The following is a 15,000-nucleotide window of genomic DNA, read 5'->3' as shown; positions in this document are numbered from 1 at the left end:
AGTGAAGGACACACAAACACTGTTGCTCATGACAACAAGCCATGTGAGAGCGATGTATAAATATATAAATATGTCACATAATTGATGGTCAGGAGTCTCTGGACTGGAATGAAATGAAAAAGCCTGGAAAAGTTTCCACACAGGACTGCTTAGTGACGCTCCCTTTAAAGCCTTTAAAGGTTCTGAATGATGTCATCACTAACAGTTCGGTGTGCCGTCCTGCAGCAGGACGCACAATGACCCGGCTGGGTGGAGTTTACAGGAAGTGGAAGATTTCAATGGCCGGTGTGCACAAGAAACAACAAAAACACACTGCTCTTCTCTCCTGGGGACACGCCGCCTCGTTGGCATGCTTCCATTTAGTCTTTCTGAAATTACAAATGTGAAAAGTGTTGGTTTGTTGAATGTTCAACAGTTTCTTCTTCTTCTTCTTCTTCTTCTTCTTCTTCTTCTTCTTCTTCTTCTTCTTCTTCTTCTTCTTCTTCATGATGCAGGGACGTTTGTCTCGGTCCAAACCCGCTGGGTTCCTTCTGAACTTAAGTCTGGAGCAACGACTGCGTTCAGCAGGTGACGTCACGAGTGGGAGGAGCTACTTGCAACCACGGGACATGAGTTCAAGCCCCTGGTTCTGAAATGAAATAATGTAAATGATATACAGTGGCTCCAACACAGCAGGAACATGAGCCCTGATCCGAATTGTTTTACTTGTTGAACAAAACTATTCTTAAAAAAATGTGTCCTCCATAACACTAACATGCAGACGCATGCAGTTGGAGAGAGAGAGGAGCATGTCGAGTCCCCTCACAGGATTTATTAATGCCTTCAGTTACTCAGAGACTCAGGACTGGGCCTTCAGCTTGCACCATGCGGACGTTTCAACACCGACCGCAGACGCTCAGCTTTCAGAAGCAAAACCAGCTGCAGCACCAGCTCAGCGTTTGGGAACTTGATCTCCTCAAGAGCTTTAATCCTGAAAAGTAAATGCATGTGGCAACGCAACGGAGAAGCTCTGCAGGGACACGAGCGCGACAACACGAGCGCGTCGCTGAGGACGATGAGGACGTGTCAACACGCACACAACGAGGAGTCACACAACGCTCGATACCACCGGGTCATTGCTTAAGAAAGCTGCACAAAATGTGAAAACTGGTGTGTGTTGAATGGTTACAGATCATGTTACAGGTGTCCGGAGACAACGGTCCAGAGACAACGGTGGAGGTCAGAGAGTCGAGTACACAGGGGTCGCTGCTGAAAAGCTCCACATCAGAGATCATGTGCAGGAGGACGTGATGCCAGCAGGAGGTCAGCGGTCCAGGAGTGGAGTGAAGCCGTCAGCTCAGTTCAGCCTGGACTGAGTTTCAGGGTTTAACTGGATAGAAGCGCTGTGAACGAAGGTCAGGCCGGGCGGCCGCTCTTCCTGTCAGCACTTTATGATCAATGGAGCCGATCAATAATCCAATACTCCTCTGTTTGACCAGAGATGTGATCAATAACAATCTGGACGTTTACTCAGGAGCTAAAGTACAATGTTTTTCTCTAACACAGAGCTGATAGAAAGATATTAAACTTAGTCGCTTAGTGAAGTTTTAACAGTACGATAACCAAAATATAAGTGAACAATATTCCACTAAATTATGATCATTATGATTTCTGCTGCTCTCACACAGTCTCACACACACACACACACACACACACACACACACACACACACACACACACACACACACCACCATGTCCTCACAGGAGTGAGTGACGAAGAGGAAGACAAAGAGGGAAGGAAGCTCGTGCGTCAGAAAGTCCAAAAGCAAATGTTCATGACTTCAAACCAAATGTTCATGACTTTAACCTAAATGTTCATGACTTTAAACCAAATGTTCATGACTTTAACCTAAATGTTCATGACTTTAACCTAAATGTTCATGACTTTAAACCAAATGTTCATGACTTTAACCTAAATGTTCATGACTTTAAACCAAATGTTCATGACTTTAAACCAAATGTTCATGACTTTAAACTAAATGTTCATGATCAAACATTGTGTGAAATGTGTGTGTAAACAGTACAAAGTGATAAAATGTAGTATTTAAACTAACAATGAGGATTCAAAGCATACAGTAAACCTTAAAGTTACAGGGTCTTTCTTTGTGTTCCACATTCTATCCTATTGAAAAGCTCACCAGCAGAGAGCATGACATCATCCTTTACATGACGTCATGCTGATGAACACAGATTACAGCACTTGTTCAGGAGCTCAGTGAGCAGGAGATCTCCTCCACGTCTAAAGCTGCGTGCAGACCTCCATTCTTTTACAACGTCTTCTAACTGTTCCTGAGTCTTTCCAGCAGTTTGCATTACTTCTAAAAGTCTGCGAGTCGTAGATCCATGAAGCTGCTCTGCAGCGGCTGAAGGAGCTCTGAGGCTGAGATTTTAATAACGGCAACGCCTGGCTTCCACCAACACACTCGACCATCAGACCACACACCTGCCCACCAACACCTGGTCACCAACACCTGGTCACCAACACCTGGTCACCAACACCTGGTCAGTGAGTCACCCCGAAAGGAGTGAAGGAGTGAAGGAATGAATGAAGTTCAGAATTTAGGAACGACTCATTTTAGTTGATTTAATGAAGGGATTACAAAATATTGACGTCACACATCTCCAACCCTGATAAGGGATTTCCCCTTTGCTACAAGCCTTTGAGTGTGTGTGTGTGTGTGTGTGTGTGTGTGTATGTATAAGACCCCCTCCAGCCCATCTGTCAGCAGCTCTGTCTATCTGCGTGACATTCGAGCAGTCCCTTCAGGTCCAGCTTCTGGTTGCTTCAACGGTCCTCAGAAGCCTGTGTGTGTGTGTGTGTGTGTGTGTGTGTGTGTGTGTGTGTGTGTGTGTGTGTGTGTGTGTTAGAGAGGCAGTACACACAGGCCTCCACAGACACACATACAGAGGACTGGTTCCCAACATAAAGAGGACTGGTTCTGTGTGCCCCTGTGAGACTCACCCTTTAACAGCGAACACACACACACACACACACACACACACACACACACACACACACACACACACACACACACACACACACACACACACACACACACACACAATCACACACACACACACACAAAATCACACTCTCTCTCTCTCTCTCTCACTAACTACACACATAAACTTCTTACCGTTGGTCGTGCTTTGCGGGTTAAAGCTCCTCGTCGCATCCGGTGCTTCTGAGTTTGAAAAGTCCGTTTCCCCGTCGATGTGCGCGTGTCCGTTCACGCGCGAGCCCGAACCGGAACCTTCACGCCGAACCCAGCGCACCGCGGGATGCTCCACCTGACCCCGGGACTAGTTATCTCTGGCGCGCCGCACTAAACTAAACTAAACTAAACTAAACTAAACTAAACTAAACTCCGCCCCCTCGCTGCTCCCGGACCTCCACACAGACGGGACCCGGAAGTCGAGCCCAGCGGACGGGTTGAGAACGTGCGCTGTCCGCTTCGCTCCGGCTGCTCTGGGCTTCCTCTCCGCGGGGGGAGCGGACCGGCTGACGGAGCAAGAGTCAAAGCGCGAGACGATGCGGCTCCACTTCCGGTGGGAGGGATTTCAAAATGATACAATTTGTGTCTTTGGAGTTAAACTTTGTGAAGAAATCATACTTTCCTGATTCTTGTTGTTCTGAGTTTGTCCTGGAGGTTGAATGCACTGATTGTGAGTTGCTGTGGATTAAAGCGCCAGCTAAATGAAATGTCATTTGCACAGTGCCACATCCACAGAGTTGTCTGTACGCTGTAGGAAATCCTTTCAGAGGAAAAAGAAACATGCTAGTTTGTCATCATGGCAATGTGATTATTTACATTTGGTTTTCAGACTGAAAACAGCAAGCCAGAGCAAGGCCTGAACTATTCACAGTTTCCAGTAAATTAAGACATTGTCTGTGTGAACCTAGTGTCGCTTTTGTCTGACTAACCATCGAATAAATATAACATATTACTTTCTCTATTGTTTAAATGTACTTCATACACGTTATACACACTGAGTGATTACACTACATATACTTTGCATTTTCTCTATTGTTTAAATGTAATTTCCTAAATTAATACTCTGTTGTTTCGTACAAATTAAGTTTTGTGTCTCTAACACAAACACATTTCAAACACATTTCACCTTGGGGATTAATAAAGTATCTATCTATCTATCTATCTATCTATCTACATATCTATCTATCTATCTATCTATCTACATATCTATCTATCTATCTATCTATCTATCTATCTATCTATCTATCTATCTATCTATCTACATATCTATCTATCTATCTATCTATCTACATATCTATCTATCTATCTATCTATCTATCTATCTATCTATCTATCTATCTATCTATCTATCTATCTATCTATCTATCTATCTATCTATCTATCTACATATCTATCTATCTACATATCTATCTATCTATCTATCTATCTATCTATCTATCTATCTATCTATCTACATATCTATCTATCTACATATCTATCTATCTATCTATCTATCTATCTACATATCTATCTATCTATCTATCTATCTATCTATCTATCTATCTATCTATCTACATATCTATCTATCTATCTATCTATCTATCTACATATCTATCTATCTATCTATCTATCTATCTATCTATCTATCTATCTACATATCTATCTATCTATCTATCTATCTATCTACATATCTATCTACATATCTATCTATCTATCTATCTACATATCTATCTATCTATCTACATATCTATCTATCTATCTATCTATCTATCTATCTATCTATCTATCTATCTATCTACATATCTATCTATCTATCTATCTATCTATCTATCTATCTATCTATCTATCTACATATCTATCTATCTATCTATCTATCTATCTATCTACATATCTATCTATCTATCTATCTATCTATCTACATATCTATCTATCTATCTATCTATCTATCTATCTATCTATCTACATATCTATCTATCTACATATCTATCTACATATCTATCTATCTATCTATCTACATATCTATCTACCTATCTATCTATCTATCTATCTATCTACCTATCTATCTATCTATCTATCTATCTATCTATCTATCTATCTACATATCTATCTATCTATCTATCTATCTATCTATCTATCTATCTATCTATCTATCTATCTATCTATCTATCTATCTACATATCTATCTACATATCTATCTATCTATCTATCTACATATCTATCTACATATCTATATATCTATCTAGCTATCTATCTATCTAGTCTGTCTGTCTAAAAGGAAACACCCTAGAACAAATACTGTTGTATTGTCTGCTAATCATACTGTCGCATCAAAACAAGTTTGATCATGCGTTAGAAAAAAAGAGTGTCTGTGAACTCCGAGTCTGTAGGGGGCAGAACCCAAATGAACACTCACAAAGGGAAACCCATGTTTCTGGAGGGACCAGATTCACCAGCGCGCGGCTCAATCAGCATGGGTATAAAATGTTTGGTGATGCTTAGTCTTCCTCTTGGCTCTTCTCCACAACACAGCTCGTGGTCATCCACAGACGCAACTGGTATGAACTCATTTCATTTCAAATAGTTTGACGCAATTGTTTGTTTGTTATTTTCTGTTCTTTGAATTTTAAGGAAAAGTAGGAGTTTAAGTCCATGTAATGGAAATACATTTCATCTGACCTTTGAGTTTGATTTGCTTGTTTAATTGCTGTATTTTGAAAATGTGTGTAGTTTAACAATGTCGAATTTTTATGTTTAATGCCATTCTGATGTAGACTTTAATCTCTTTTTGTGTTCAAGGTTATCAACGTGTTCCGAACCCGAAAGAGAAATAAAACCACCAGAACGGACCAGTTGTCCCTTTGTACTGTTTGGGTTGAACAAGCTGTTTAAGTTTGGGCTGAGCTGAATCTACTTTAATACAGGATAACTTGACGCATACAATGTTGTAAGAAGCAAATGAGGGTTTTTTTTAAAATGAGTTTCTTTTCTAGCTTTTATTTTGTAGGCGCCCGCAGGAAATGGCCCTCTCTGCATCTTTGGTTAATGTTGTTTAAGTTCGCGCTCTGAGGAGGTTCCCACGGTCTCAGTTCACTCTTCTTCTCAACGCAAACTCTTTGTCCTGAAACAGATTCAACACAACTTTACAAAGTAAAACAACTCAAAGGTTGTTGCTCGTGTAGGCAACATGGTGGTGGATATAGTGTTTATATTTTATACTACCTTCAACTTCTACTCAAACATGTTTGAAACGCATATTGTACTCCCCCCCTGATTTTATAACTTTAGTTACAACTTTGCAGATTTAGATTATAAATACAATAATATATAAATGATTTTTTAATTTTTTTCCCTGCATGGAGTGAGGCTGGACACGATGCTTTGCAAACACTGCCTATGTCTACTGTGCGGCGCCAGACTACTGAATCCACATGCTTTATACTCATTATACCCAATTGAGACTCCTAAAATATCAATGTTTCCGCCAGTCCTGTTAAACGATAATACAAGTCTAAATCAACCACAAAGTAAAAGAAACCATGTTTTTCTTTTGTTTTAGATGTGTATTCTTAAAATGTCACTCTGTTTTATCGAAATACTTGGAATCAATGGAGCCGAAGCCTGGATTACGGTCTGTGCCCACATCCTGATAAAAGCTCTATGCACGTGGCTTACTGTATTTTACATTATGTGGGACAGTGCAACCTTCATTGTGATGGTTGCCCCTGCATGTGCAGGGTCACGTGCATGTTTATTAAACTAATCCCTCGCAGACTTTGCTCATGTGCGCACATTTAAAATGTTCATTTTGTCAACATTGCACAAAACTTGGTTATTTTAGAATTGTATCCTGCTTACATAAGCAACTGTCGAATTAACTTGCGTTATTTTTTTGTGTGCAAAATGGTCATTTTGAGAGCAAGCGTCCCTGCGCCTGACCACGCGCTGCCTGTTGTGTGCACTCTTGTATCCGAGCAACGCCAGGAACGGACCATGTGGCGGCGGTCGGGTGAACACCTACAACTTGTACAACAAAACTAACCCGTGTGTTGAACTGTATGCTTATGGAAATGCATCGTGAACAGAGCCGTGTGTCTTCTTACGCATCGGTGAGCATGCGCAGGACTTCGGTGGGCAGATGTTTTAATTTTCCCTCTGAATACTCCCGGACACCCCTCGTCCAGTCGCAGTGGACCCGTCCGGTCACATCTCGCTTCCGCTAACAAACAGCGGGACGTTGAAGAGGTAACTTAGGTTGTGAGGTAGTTTAATAAACGTGAGGGGATACATCTCAAACCCATCAAGTAAGTGGTGTGTGTCTTTGTGTTTACTTGTATGTTTCATGTAATAACGTAACTTCTGCTGTGTCGTCATAAGCGAACAAACCTGCCACAATAAAAGCAAACTAGCCTCTAACGTGATGGTTTCAGGTAGCCCGTAATATGCCGTTATATTATTCACCACCTGCAAGCTAACAGTCTCGTTCAAACATGTTTCATTTTACCGTTAAGTAGAAGCTAACGTTACTTTTAGGAGCTGGCTGGTTTGTGACACACCTGAAGCCCTCAGAGTGCAACAGGTGGCCGCTGATCTGAAGCTAATTAGCGTTAATTGCAATCGTGACGGTACGCCATTTTGGATTGTGGCAAACTGTTGTGAAAAAAAAAAAACACGGTTTTTGCCAAGTGTACCCGAAAACCTAAATGTTGAGCAAATTACGACATTTAATTATATTTTATTTGTTTAACTCTTGGTAAAAAACCGTTCATGACCACCATTTTTCATTTCTACATAAAAAACGATGTTGGCCAATGTCAAACCATATTAAACGGCCACGAATTGCTTCAATAGTTTTATCATTTTAATATATAATTTTAATGATATAACCCTAGACCATACTTATTAGAATGTTTCAAATGCTATGTTTCTTCTGCCAGAGTAGATAGATTAAGCCACAGCACAGCATTGATGCTAAAGCTAACGTCCGACACTTCCTCGTCCTCCATTGCTGACAGCCTCCACTCTCTCAGCTTAAGTTAATGATTAAGACGTAAATACGTGTCATGTCTCGTCCGCAGCCGATGGAGAACTTCATCCTGTATGAGGAACTTGGGGCAGGATCTCGCTCCGTCGTCTATAAAGGAAGAAAGAAAGGTCGTCTCAACTACGTGGCCATCGTGTGCGCTGAGAAAGCCAAAAGACCTGAGATCACGAACCACGTAGGGCTGCTACACTGTACCAAGACACCTGTTTTAGTGTATTATAAAGCGTGAAGAGGCATGACATCACCAGCTTTTAATACACCAATGACAGTTAGACTCACTTAAAGAATAACATATTCCTTTCATTTCAGCCTCATGAGTCCATATGGCAACAAATACAACAACGATATATAAAACACAATACAAGGGCTGGAGGTATAAAGTCACTCGTGGTTAAAAACAAAGACACTTGTTCCAACATTTACAGAAACTAGAAGAATACCTCGTGTCACTCTGTGTTGGCTCAGTTAAGACTTTTATAATTACATTTTCTGGTTAATTTAATCAACATTTGAATTTGTGTATAAAATTCCTCAACACAGCTTGGAAAGTGGGAACATTCCGAGTCATAAACATATGACTTAGGACTATATACATGAAAACATAATCCTACAGACTACTTTGTTTCTTATGCTCCTATTGCTTAAAGACAACCTCTGTAAATGACTTAAACACCTGTATCCACAACTAAAAAGCTATAGACTATGTAAATACGGTCCCAACACTTTGTAAACCAAACCGTGTGACTGAGCTCATGAGGGGATTCTCTGCATGTGAATTGTTTTAGGGAGAATTCTTCTTTTGAGCATCGCGATAAAGAACACCTGCACACGAGATGACGCCTTGTTTGTCCGTCCTCTTTTTTTTTAGGTACGTCTCAGCCAAGATCTGGATCATCCAAACGTAGCGTGTTTCTACGAGTGGTACGAGACCAGTAACCACCTCTGGTTGGTGGTGGAGCTGTGTACAGGTCGGTCATCGTTTCTGCCTCTACTGTTATGTAATAACTGATTTTTAGCCATTGAAAGACATGGAAAATGTATCTTACGCCTGATAATATTCCATGAATAGTGTTTGCAATTCACTTTAATGTTAAGACTGTCAACATGTTCTTTATGCACAATACATATGTCAGTCTTTCTTGACTCAAAATTATATGCAGGCATACAGGCATCTATATAAATGTTTATTCTTTTAATCAAACTATTGTCTCTCATTCATTTGAGTCATTTAAGGTTTACTGTATGCTTTGAATCCTCATTGTTAGTTTAAATACTACATTTTATCACTTTGTACTGTCTACACACACATTTCACACAATGTTTGATCATGAACATTTAGTTTAAAGTCATGAACATTTGGTTTAAAGTCATGAACGTTTGGTTTAAAGTCATGAATGTTTGGTTTAAAGTCATGAACGTTTGGTTTAAAGTCATGAACGTTTGGTTTTAAGTCATGAACGTTTGGTTAAAGTCATGAACGTTTGGTTTAAAGTCATGAACGTTTGGTTTTAAGTTATGAACGTTTGGTTAAAGTCATGAACGTTTGGTTTTAAGTCATGAACATTTGGTTTTAAGTCATGAACGTTTGGTTTTAAGTCATGAACGTTTGGTTAAAGTCATGAACGTTTGGTTTAAAGTCATGAACATTTGGTTTTAAGTCATGAACGTTTGGTTAAAGTCATGAACGTTTGGTTTAAAGTCATAGAAATCCACTGGTCAAGATGTGTATGGACCCAGTGTCTCTCTCTTTCCCGCCACCAGGCGGCTCTCTGGAGTCCATCGTTGGACATGATGGATGCCTGTCAGAAGACGTGGTGCGGCGGTTTGGATGGGACTTGGTCAAAGGACTGAAATACATCCATGAATTGGGAATAATCTTCTCTGAGTTGACCCCTGCTAAGGTTTGCCTCTGCTTGCTTGTGTCAGCAGGACTAACACATGCACCAGCAACATCTATGGTCATGGGATGGATACGAGCCCTCTCTCTCTGTCGCCCACAGATCCTCCTGGATGGAAGCGGCGCTCTGAAGTTTGGTAACTTCTGTCTGTCCAAGGCAGACGGAGAGACGCTGGAGGATTCCTTCACCTCGTGCTGCACATCAGAGGAGGACCAGAACCCTGACGACACACGGAGCAGATTAAACGGTCCGATGTCGACTCCTTTAACGCCGGTTGGCTCCTAAGACACTGAGCTGTTGACCGATTGGTGGTAGATGAACCGAGAGGAGTCAAAGACGTTCAATGTTCTGATGGATCCAGAAGACGTGGAGTGAACTGCGTCTGTGCTGTTATGACAATGTGATCTTATCAGCGTTAGTTATAGAGAAAAGTACTGAATGATGGCAAAGATAAAAATAAGTCTACTTTCAGTCTATAATTTAATAATCTTATTTATTTGAATAGCACTTTTTGTGTGTACAAAGTCCTTTTGAAAGGCAATAAAACAAGAGCAAGACAAACTATAAGAGTTAAACTCTAATAAAACAGAATAAATGAATCCAATCGATACCATAAAGTACTCAGAAATAAAATCTATATCTTTTTACAATAATAACAAAACATTTCATTAAAACAGTCTGTCAAAAACAAACTGTAAAAAATATATACCATCAGACATTGATTATTAATCACAATAATAAAATGAACTTCTTGTGCTCGTAATAAAGAAGACGGAAACATCTGTTTTTGTTTTCAGGTCCAACGTTCAAAGCTCCAGAAGTTCTGAAGGGATCAGAAACCAACATGAGATCAGACCTCTGGGCTCTGGGATGTACCCTCTACTACATGTTCACTGGTACACACACACACACACACACACACACACACTCTCACACTCTCTCTCACACACACACACACTCTCTCACTTACACACGACTTGATCCGTTAAATAATCTTTTGCTTTCCAGGTAAACCTCCGTTCTGTTCTGAGAGCTTCACTGACCTCACAGACAGGATTTTACATCAGGAGCCACCACCTCCCAGACAGACAAGTGGTACACACACACACACACACACACACACACACACACAGATGTATATTTTATCATAGTGTAATTAGTTTTTAGTTTAAATGAACGTTTCTTGTGTTTGCTGCAGTGCTTCCAGCCGTTCCTGCAAGTGACGACTTCCTGAATCTTCTGCAACGCTTACTCAACAAAAACCCTGAGAAGCGGTGAGAGACACACACACATGCACACACACACACACAAATATCATGATTTTGTATTTTCTCCTCTCTTAATGTTTAGTTGTGTGTGTTTTTGTGTTCATTAGGATGGACTGGCCGGAGCTGTTGGAACACTCCTTCTGGACACAAGTACTGATGGAGGAAGCAGCAGAAAAAGAAGAAGAAGAGGAGGAAGAGGATGGAGAAGAGGAAGAGGAGGATGAAGTAGAAGAAGAAGAGGAGGATGAAGTAGAAGAAGAGGAGGATGCAGGAGGGGATCAGGAGGAAATGAGAGGCGTGGGGGTCGTTAAAGATAGCTTGAGGTGTGTTAATATATTTATCTTTATAATAATAATAATTTTAATTTATTTAGCGCTTTTCAGGACACAAAGACGCTTTACAGTGTGGACAAGAGATGGTGACAAATGGAACAAAACAAAAAAGGGAAAACAAACAAACAAAGAAAACATGTTAGGTAACAAAGAAATGAAGGAAAGTGAAGCGGCTGCGTGGGGCGGAGGGCAGGTGCAGGGGTTGAACAGGTGAAAGGTGTGTTGTGAGGGCCTGCTTGCATGAGGGTCCAGTAACAGCCAGTTCACTGCTTTACACGCTAATGGCAGATGTATGTCTTTATATCTCTGTTCAATATGATGCAACACCATCCGACAGCCTGCAGGATTACATCCTGTCTGAACCCAAACGCTTCCTCTCGTGTGTGTTTTCAATGACTCCACAGACGCACGATGACCCCTTTACCTGCAGAGAAGCTCTCCAACGCCCAGCCGCCCTCCAGGATTCCTAAAATACCTTCCGGACAGACGGACACGAGACGCCAACACGCTGTCACACACAGCGCTAGTGGAGCTTCAAGGAACTGCCAGGGCTCCAGTAGAGAGGAGGGGAAGGAGGGAGGAGGAGGAGGAGGAGGAAGAGGAGGGGCAAACACAGAGGAGGACCTCACGCTGACTGGGGTCCAGCAGATCAGCCACTCCCTGCAGCCCCACAAGGCGCTGATGCCCGGTGAGACGTTCATTTATACTGAGCTGATATTGATGGAGAGACAGAAACAACAGACAAATCCTTTCCTTCATGTAAAGAACGTTCAGGGTCTCATTCCTTCACCCCCTTTATCTCGGGGTTTGTGTCTCCATAACAGTTGTTTGTAATCCGGTTGTCTCGATAAGCCGATCGTGGTCTGCCAATTACTTTCCTGAGTTTTCACTGTTTCCTGTTTTCCTCGAGCATCTCCTTCCTGATTCAAATGCACGCTGTATCTTTCGAGGCACACGTCTCATTTTGTGTCCTGTACAATCTGACTTTGTATCTTTTGTGCGTCCTCCTCCAGGTCGCGTGTCAGCGCTCAGGCCAAAGAGCGGCGTGGACGAGGACAACACGGAGGCCATTTTTCTGCTCAGGTATCGAGTTCATTCTATCGGTCCTGTGCACTCGTTTTAATTTTTCAATTTAACGTTTCCTTAGTTATCTCTGCAACCACATCGTTGTGTAACTTCATGTACGCTGCTGTAATACCACAACCCTTTTGAGAAGACATGTATGATGTCAAAAAATACTAAAAGCAACCGTTAACTTTAAGTACTTATGGAAATGCCGTCGACTCGCCGTCGGCGCCCGAAAGGTTTCACTCAGTCACTCAAGAACCGTTACAACGATCTCAGTTACCTGGTGGGAGTCTGAACATGAAATATAAGCTTTCAAGACCCCCGATTCTAAAAACACATCATACGGCGAGGAGGAAGAATTATGCAAATGTAAAGACCCGGCATGCTCCAGTGAGACAACGTTGAGCCATTTTTTAACCGAATGACACAGTTTTTTGTTAAAAATCCTTTGTAACAGGGCAATGCTTTGTTTTATTGTGATTTCCTTTGCAGATTTGGATTCTTTAGGTCCTAGTCTTTCTCTTTTAAAATATGTTATAAAAGTGATTTATTTTGAAAATATTTGGGGTTCAAACAATTACTTGAACTACTTGAACACAGTGAACTTTGAGAACTGTTGCGCCTGCTGTTCATCTGTATAAGTTATCCTCCATCCAAACACACACACACACACACACACACACACACACACACACACACACACACAGAGTGTCATGCAGTACTGTAATTATTGAGCCATGACTTTAGGGCGAGTGGCTCCAGTGCCACTTGCACTTCTATTGTTAGCAATACTGTGCGCTACCAATGAAGCTAGAAGCCGTCTTCATGCACACATATCCAACACCTGGAGGCCGCGAGCAGGAACCTTTGACATTACTTCCTGTTCTTGTAGCTCCTGTTCCACCTCAAGGAGAAGCTGCAGCATCTCAGACTCTCTGAACCAGACCCATGCTCCTCAGGTTACTGCCACCTTTTACTCTGAAAGAGAGCGTTTCATGCTGATATAATAACACCAGGAACTGGTAAACTGGTCATTTAGTTTGTGTCCATTAAAAGTTTAAATATATTCCCTTTTAAGTCTGAACCCTGCTCTGTGAGCTGGTGATCTTCTGCTGAGCCTGACGCTCCTATGTCTCCCTCCTCAGGCCTCTGACATCACGTCCTCTGTGAAAGCTCTTCTGCATACTGACGCTGATCTGATTGTGACCCCAATCATGGACAACTCCAAGGTATGGACACACACTGGTCTGGACTCATTTCAGAGGAACGAGCGGTGACGCTCACCGACCGAAGTAGCATCTTGTAACTGGACTTTTACCGTGTTTGACTTCAAACAGCCTCCAGTCGTAGCGTCGTTGTTGTTGAGGGGAAACCCCTTCCACAAGCAGATTGTACAAGTTAAACAATATTACACAACAATGTTGTTGAAACGCCGGCATTTCAGTTGTATGCTAATGTTTCTCTGCATTTGCACGTCTTCATGGTGACTTCAGTGAAGCTAAGTGGTGAAATCGTGTTCTCTGTCTGTTCATCAGATTCATAAGAGTCCTGCCGTGCGTTTTGATCCCAAAACGCTTTGTGTACCGGCTTATTCAGGTAACCTTCAGATATTACCGGTACATTCAGTGTGTTCAATCAATATCTAGATCTTTGCTCTGATCCGTCTCCAGGCTCACGGTTTCCTCCTCTCTTCTTCTTCTTCTCCAGTGGAGAAGCTGCAGTCCATGAGTGATGAAGAGTGGAGCGTCTTCCTCTCGCAGCTTTGTTCATCTCTTGGAGAGCAGAGCCCCTCCACTGCTCTTCCTCCTCCTCCTCCTCCTCGCTCCACGGCCAATCGCTCCAGGCTCAACCTGCTGTGCTACCTCTGTTGTGTAGTTGGACATGAAGCTATCGCTAACAGGCTGCTGAACTCCACACTGGTAGGACGGCTGTAGCATCCATGTTGAAATATTGCCGCATGCCTATTGGCCGGGCTGAACAAGACACCGTTTCAGGGGAATATTTTTAGACTCAGCTCGCTGACGCTCAGGTTGTAAAATATCCACGTTTGTTCTTCATTTGAATGTTTGTGAACTTCAAACACAATTTTATAACTTTTTCTTTTCCTGAGTCCTTGAGCGCGCCCTCTGAGACGTTTCCTGGACACATTTATAAGCAAACAGGTTGAGAAAATGTTTTCTCTTTGAACACAAAGTGACTCCGATAGAACATATCTTGTTGAAATCAGGAAAGTGCTCACTGATTAAATCCTAATAATGTTTGCATTGTGACTCCTCTCACTGCGTTTCAGCCCTGGTGAAACATGCTACGAGTTCATTACATACCACTCATGTATGACCTCATACATACAATTGTTTTGCTCATGTTTTTACAAACGTA

At 41.8% G+C, this 15,000-nt stretch overlaps 1 protein-coding gene and 1 long non-coding RNA gene across 2 annotated transcripts in view; one reads left to right on the top strand and one right to left on the bottom strand.

Annotated features, from left to right (window-relative positions):
• The window catches only part of LOC137799574 (uncharacterized), a 13,068-nt gene extending 9,576 nt beyond the window's left edge, over positions 1 to 3,492 (bottom strand). Inside the window, exon 1 of the long non-coding RNA XR_011079433.1 lies at positions 3,177 to 3,492. This is a non-coding gene — a long non-coding RNA (uncharacterized lncRNA). The remainder of the gene's footprint in view (positions 1 to 3,176) is intronic.
• Positions 3,493 to 7,188: 3,696 nt separating this feature from the next.
• ulk4 (unc-51 like kinase 4) overlaps positions 7,189 to 15,000 on the top strand; it is a 55,728-nt gene continuing 47,916 nt past the window's right edge. The window contains 15 exon segments of the mRNA XM_068596336.1: positions 7,189 to 7,315; positions 8,090 to 8,230; positions 8,924 to 9,023; positions 9,817 to 9,956; positions 10,056 to 10,200; positions 10,751 to 10,849; positions 10,962 to 11,048; positions 11,152 to 11,227; positions 11,329 to 11,544; positions 11,958 to 12,241; positions 12,567 to 12,636; positions 13,514 to 13,580; positions 13,767 to 13,850; positions 14,157 to 14,217; positions 14,329 to 14,540. Coding sequence (XP_068452437.1) covers positions 8,093 to 8,230; positions 8,924 to 9,023; positions 9,817 to 9,956; positions 10,056 to 10,200; positions 10,751 to 10,849; positions 10,962 to 11,048; positions 11,152 to 11,227; positions 11,329 to 11,544; positions 11,958 to 12,241; positions 12,567 to 12,636; positions 13,514 to 13,580; positions 13,767 to 13,850; positions 14,157 to 14,217; positions 14,329 to 14,540 — 1,779 coding nt within the window. The 5' untranslated portion in view covers positions 7,189 to 7,315; positions 8,090 to 8,092.

The sequence above is a fragment of the Clinocottus analis genome, unplaced genomic scaffold (genome assembly GCF_023055335.1).
Source record: "Clinocottus analis isolate CAN_PGR_092001 unplaced genomic scaffold, fCliAna1.0.p SCAF_36, whole genome shotgun sequence".
Classification (NCBI taxonomy): Eukaryota; Metazoa; Chordata; class Actinopteri; order Perciformes; family Cottidae; genus Clinocottus; species Clinocottus analis.
This window is presented reverse-complemented; position numbering and strand designations above follow the sequence as displayed.